At 41.9% G+C, this 7018-nt stretch overlaps 1 protein-coding gene across 2 annotated transcripts in view; it reads right to left on the reverse strand.

Annotated features, from left to right (window-relative positions):
* loqs (double-stranded RNA-binding domain-containing protein loquacious) overlaps positions 1–6804 on the reverse strand; it is a 31874-nt gene extending 25070 nt beyond the window's left edge. For both annotated transcript variants that reach the window (XM_080273008.1, XM_080273007.1), the window contains exons 1-6: positions 6762–6804; positions 5043–5262; positions 4285–4441; positions 1703–1838; positions 1276–1339; positions 482–599 (exon numbers count right to left, since the gene is read on the reverse strand). In XM_080273008.1, coding sequence (XP_080129134.1) covers positions 482–599; positions 1276–1339; positions 1703–1838; positions 4285–4441; positions 5043–5087 — 520 coding nt within the window. In that variant the 5' untranslated portion in view covers positions 5088–5262; positions 6762–6804. The remainder of the gene's footprint in view (positions 1–481; positions 600–1275; positions 1340–1702; positions 1839–4284; positions 4442–5042; positions 5263–6761) is intronic.
* Between the last annotated feature and the right edge of the window lie 214 nt (positions 6805–7018).

Genomic DNA, 7018 nt, shown 5'->3' on the forward strand with positions numbered 1-7018 from the left:
TTCTCGTCATTAATTTTATCTCAGATTATGCTCAATTCAATATTCACCTACTGACTTGGGGTTAACTTTATAATAATTTTTCTTTCTTAACAAATATTTACTCATAAACGTTTCCAACTACAGAATTAGGGGGGCAGATCCTGATACGGGTGGAGGACCCAATACTGTACTAGTACTAAATTTCCAGTAAAATAGGCAGTAAATTTATCTACACCTTTGAACTGCTCTGCTTCCTTTAGCAGTATGATGATAACCTGAACATTGTGCTCTATTTTACTGGTTAACTCTTAGTTATTTCAGAATGATGTTACTCAATTTAGGGGAGACCTATAGCTGTGGTGATACTAATGGAGGCTATATCTACCTCCTTTCCAATCTCAACACGGAGATTTCTCTCCCAAAACAACTGTGGGCAGAAACTCGAAGAATGAAATAAGAAATACAGTATTCAAGACATCGGAGTGATTTCTTCAAAACTCACCAATTTCCTTGGTGTTGCCAATGGTGCAGGCGATGGAGAAGGTGCGCTCATGGGGAAAACCTTCCTCTGAGGTCAATTCATATGTGGGGGGAGGCCAGCGACGCGCCATGCACAGCTCCTGAGGACATCACTCAATTTGATACTACTTATCCATTATTCACTATTGTCCTTAACGCTTACTATTTACTGAATACATATTATAATTTGGTACCAATTATTTTATTAGTTTCAAGTTGACACCACTCACTAAAAACCCTTCTACACACATTAAATGCTTATTAATACAAACTTATAATCTACCTGTACTTACTAACAGAACCATCCAATACAGTATCTGTTTCTTCCACAACAACAAAAATTGTGCTGTACTGCACGGTTTTTCAAAGGCCAACTTCAAATGGATCTACTAAATTCCCACACCATGCACGAACCATAAGCTACGAAATGACACCTGCCAATATTTGGCATTTTGTTGTAAGTATTTAGAGTGCGGCACAATACTACATATCATCATCTTCAGCAGCAGCATGAGTCTATTAATAACCAGAGTTTAATTTAAGTCGAGTAATTGTTGTGTACAAAACATGTCTTCCTAAAATCCTCCTCCTCTTCCTCAGATTTACATAAATTATAAAACTCAACAACATACCATACGTAACTATATAAATAAAACAATAAAGAGATAACCGGTACTGTTTTAGCTGTAGATAGTTCCGCTATAAATGACCTGATCCCATACATACATACCTATAGGCCACAATACATAAATAATAATGAAAGTACAAGTCACTTACCTGCAGGGACCCAACAGGGTTTCCTGGGATACCATCATCATAAGGGGAGATTATCTGTGTGGATCTGAAACAAACAAATCATTAAATTATGTAAATTGCTTGTTTAAAGTGTATTTTGAAATGCTTTATTAACTCCCTCCCTCTGACAACACACCCAGTACTTTTATTCTTGCCATCTCCAGACAGTTTTATTCAGATATGGAGACTTGGTGGAGTCAGATACTGCCTTCACTATCAGACATCCTTCCCAGCTTGAATAAAATCATATGGAGATGGCAGTACTGAAACTGAAATCTCATCACTGGATTCAACGGGTTAACTCAAGAGTAACTGAAACGGCAACCAATGAGGGACAACTGTGCGGACTGAAGTACTGACAAAACCCTCCACACAATGAACAGTACAGTATACTAAATGGGGTACGTACAGCTCTGGGGGAGCTCCTGGTGCCCCAGTTGGTGATGGGCCGCCAGCACCAGCTGCACCACCCTGGATGATTATGTCCAGCACTGCCTTGGCCGCTGCATGCTTGGCCTTCTTCTTGCTCTGCCCAGATCCATTGGCTGCAAACACAATCATCATCATAATCCTATCTCCTTAATTGCCCACAGATGGGGTGAAGAATTTATCTAACTATCTCTATCTATCGCCAGACACCTGAACCCCATTCGGGGTGGCCACAAACAAATTGCCTCTATGTTGCCCTGTCCCTTGCCATTTTGCTGCCCTCTCCCCAGCTCACACCTCCCTCTCTCATATACCTCTCCACTCCATCCTTCCATCTCATCCTCTGCCCTCCCTCCACCTCACTAACATACAAGCTCCTCATTAGTTTCCCACTCTCCATCCACTTCACATGGCCAAACCACCTCAACGTTATCTAATGCTTTCTATCACATCCACTTCCACACCACAACACTCTTTCACATCCTCATTTGTCAGTCTCTCTCTCCTTTTAACTGCACATGCTCCTAACAAATAACTCATTTCCACTGCTCTCACTCTTGACCTGTGTCCTTCCAACAAGGTCCAAACTTTCTTCCATACATTAGAGTTGGTACGGTATCACAATACTAACATGCAGTAACTTTTTTACTTCCATGCTCACTTCCCTATTTTTTATCACTGCTTTTGAATGAACCAGCAACCCTTCATCCCTGCTGTACCTTTACAAGTACTTCTCCTCCAAACATCATTCTTAATCATCACATTACCCAAGTACTTAAACACACTCACATTTTCCATTTCCTCCTCATCCAACCTCACTGTACATTCACTGACTTCATTTCTCTTAAGACCATAACTTTACCCTTCCCTACATTCACCTTTAGATTCCATTTATTACACATTCTCCCAAACCCTACACCAACAGGTCTCCTTTGTCTTCACTTAAGAATACAGTATCACCTGCAAACAACAAACTAGGAAATTTCCAGACGCTGCCCTCTCTTGTTAATTAAAGGATGACTCATTCCTGCCTTTTTTCCTTTCCTTTTTTTTTTTTTTTTTTTTTCTTAATCTGATTGAATACTTGCATATTGTTTATTCTAAATAATCATCTGGTAATATATTTAATGGGAGTTGGTGAAATTCAACGTTGTCAGGGATGCATATACATTCCTTTCCATTGATTCAATGGAAACAAAGGATCTGCAATGCAACAAATCAGTAAACACCACAAAAGTGAAGAGCACGTCCATTGTAAGTCAAGGGTTTACTGTGGTCATTGTCATCGTCATCCAGACCTCTTTCCCAACGTAAAGATGGGTTGAAGTAGGGTCAAGAGAGCAAGAAAAACATGAATGGAGATTCATCCATCCTCCAATCCTATATTGCCCCATGAGGAGTGTAGAAGCCCAGGGCTAGATACGTTGGTCCTGACATTTAAGATGAGAGTGACCAGCCTCACTCATCCCTGAGTGGCATTACATGAGCAATAAACCCCAACTACCCCTTGGATATAAACCTTCACTGGCTCAATCTCATTGGAGTGCCATAATTACCCACTAAACCACCAGGCGCCAAAATTTGTTTATATGGTTACCACCCAGCATTGTAAATGGTACAGGAAACCATTTGGCTTGTCAATCAGTGCTGAGTCACCCACAAGCAGAAGGAAGAGGAAAGAATGCAGGAAAGAAAGACAAAAGAGGGAGCATAACATTACCCGGAGGTAGAAGGACGAGGAAAGAATGAAGGAAAGAAAAACAGAAGAGGATGAAAGGAAAGAAGGATGGAGGAGAGGAAAGGGCAAACACCTGAGAGCACCACTACATCCAGTGAGTGGGTGGTGAGCGCCCACACCCACCACAATGAATGGAGATACTAACCAATAATCTGCCTAATTGAATGAGTCACACACTTTCACTCACCAATCATGTCCCCCAAATCCTAAGTTTTGATAACTCAGTACTCCATTATCCCACTCTACTTAACCATCACTACCACCACCACCATTACAATCATCATCATCATCACCATCATAATCATCACCACCATCACTTGCTAACTCTGATGGTGACCTGCAGATGAAAGCTGGCTTGTCAAAAGCATCCTTTACCTTTAGTACCCTCATAGCCCCATCACCTTTACCATTATTTTTCTGTCTGCCTTCCTCTCTTGCCATTTCTCTCATCCCTCCTGACACTTTTTTATTACCCTTCCTTCCACTTCAAGAGACATTGGTTCACTGCTTGGGACAACCTTGTAGGAGTAGTAACGGTTATGGATCTACACAGCTAGACAGATCAGTGTTACCCAATACCACCACCAGCAGGAAGCAGTTTTAATCTGATGGAACTAGACAATCCCCCAAACTTAACGACTAAGCTGTGGTTGCATGAATTTTGATGATCCCGTTACGAGGCAGGAAAGGTCTATTCATAGTTATTAGTCATATGTACTGTTGAATCTGACTGCACTTGTCCAACTACAATGAACTGGGTTAGGCATTTTTGTCAGGTTAACAGGATATGCACCATACACCATCATTACCACTTTCCTCCTCACCAGCAAACTCTCCTACGGTGACCCTGTAGACAAAGGTTGGCTCATGGACGGCACCCTCGATCTGCAGGAGGTCGTACTTGGGGGAGATGCCTCGCCTCATGCACAGCTCTTGCAGAAGGGACACGGGGGTCTTGGAGGGTAGCGCTCCCGGCATACCCTGCACTCGCAGAGATAATAATAATGTGAAAGGTGGAAGAAGAAAGGGAGTGAGGGAGGAAGGAGGCAAAGGGAGAAATCCAGTTAGGAGGGAAGGGGAAGAGAAGAGGTGGGAAGGAGGGAAAGAGATGTGAAGAGATGGGACGGAGGGACGGGGAAGGGGAGGAGGTGGGAAAGGAAGAAATGCAGAAAGGAGGGAAGGAGGGAAAGGCATGTGAAGAGGTGGGAAGGAGGGAAGGGGAAGGGAAGAAGTGGGATGAAGGGGAGTGGATAGGGAGGGAGGTGGCAAGGAGGGAAGGGGAAGAGCAGATAGGTGGGAAGGGGGGAAGGGGAAGAGATGAGAGGTGGGAAGGAGGAAAGTGAAGAATGGAGAAAGGTGAAAGGGAGAGGGGGCAGGAGGGAGGTAATGACAAGCAGAGGAAGAGAATTGAGGAAAGGAATAATAATAATAATATTAATAATTCAAACGTATGACTTTGTCAGAAATTGCTGCAAAATCTAGGGTGTTACCTAAAACAGACAAGAATCATATCCGAGTTCTCTCTCGCAAATTCAACATTAAACAACATTAAAAGTAATAAAAGCACTGGTATTATACCCACCTCAATAGTCGTCGAGTCCACATTGGGTGGAGGTTGGTGGTACATCTTGGCCCAGCTGTTAACCGTAATCTTGCCTGGTTAATAGTGACGCCGGCAGGGATGATGATGGAGCTGTGCGTTGGGTGTAAAGCGATGGCGCGTGTCACCGTAGGGAGGTCCTCACAAGAGAGGGGGGAACATAACACACCAGCTACACTTTCTGATCTTCGGCCCACCTTCCCTGTCAACAGAATGAGTGATTAAAATACACACAGGTTATATATGGAAAGATTAGATTCAGAAAGGCTTAGTTTTAAATGTATATTGTACTTGGAGGACACAAAACACCAGCTACACTTTCTAATCTTCAGCCCACTTACCCTGTCAAGAGAATCAGTGATTAGTACAAGGAGGTTAGATATGGAAAGCTTAAATTTGGAAAGACTTCATTTTATCAATTTATATACTGCACTTGGGGAATATAACATGCCAGATGTACTTTCTCATCTTCAGTTCACTTATACTTCCAAGACAGGGTGTGATAATCAGACAGAGGAAGGCTAAGGAGAAAATGACACACCTGCCACACTCTGAACTTCAGCCCACCTACCCTACCGAGAGAAAGAGTGATTACTAGGCACAATAATCATATACATACATGTATCCCTATGAGGCAGAGACAGGATTCTAGGGAATGGGTTTGTGGCCCACTTCACTGAGCAAGCTGTTGACTAGTTCTCCCAATCATATCTTTTTCTTTTCCTTGCTTTCTGGACCATACCTAACCCAGCCTGCTGGGGGGGGAAAAAAAAAAAAAAATTATCATGAAAATGTATCCCAACTCTGGGTATAAACTCTGCAGACATCCCTGGGGCTCGTAAGTCCTGTGCATCGCATACTGTACTTTCGTCACCATTTTTGGCACTACATTCTGTACCAGTCAACTTGCACACAGATCCACACTTTCTCCTAACAGTTGCCTCTAAATGATTATGGTCCTTTTCTTCCCACTGATGAAAATGGTGCTCTGTCTCATGTTAATGTTTATTCAAATTTCACACTGACATGGCTGCCACAGAATATAATACTGAACATCCAGGGTTTGGATTTTCAATGAACTGATTTTTAAAAACATGTTTTAAATTTAATCAGATTTTTCTTTTTTCAAAACTAACAGAGGAAGGTTCTGAGTTAGAGAGAGGGCAGCCTGAGGGCAGAGGAGAGGGTGATGTGCAGGTGCTTCATCTATGGCCCCCTCTTGCAGGATTATGGCATTTAGCCATAACTTGTTTCTTTTTGTATGAAAATATACAGTAGTTGTTTTCTTCATTAATGGCTTATTGGGCTGCTTCAGAGGTTTCCAAAAGCTGAATGCAGTATAGTAATTCCACTTTTAACATCCATCCACTTAACACATTACCAATAAAATGTTATTCAGCAGCACAGGAACACTTTTCACATAACATTACTGATTATTATGCTGTCAGGAAGCGCATTGAAGGATCTGAGCACAAACAGTTCACACCAGCATCTATCTCAGTACACCACTTATTTCTTTATATTTCTTATGGAATTTAACATTAATGCATACACTGTCACATCTGATACATATGACATTTGAAACCCTGAATATGATTCTTTTTCTTTTAAATATTAGAGAATATAAATATTCTAGCTGAAACCTAAGCCTCACTTAAAGCAATTTTCACTAAACACAGTAGTTTTTAAGAATTTATCTACATCACTAAGTGAGGAACTACTGTACTGTACAAATGCATGCCTAGTTCTGGTGGGTACAGCAGAGTTCTCAGGACTTATATACCTTGAGGAAAGTCTGACAGGTTCAGTACAGGGGAAATGGACTTACATATCTGTATGATGCAACTCAGACAGGATCTGTTCAGAAATACTCAAGCCAAGTTGCTTAATACAATGTGGGCCTGAGGTTGCATCAGCACACACACACACACACACACACACACACACACACACACAGG

The sequence above is a fragment of the Coenobita brevimanus genome, chromosome 52, assembly GCF_032717465.1.
Source record: "Coenobita brevimanus isolate Jiangsu-jjx chromosome 52, ASM3271746v2, whole genome shotgun sequence".
NCBI lineage: Eukaryota > Metazoa > Arthropoda > Malacostraca > Decapoda > Coenobitidae > Coenobita > Coenobita brevimanus.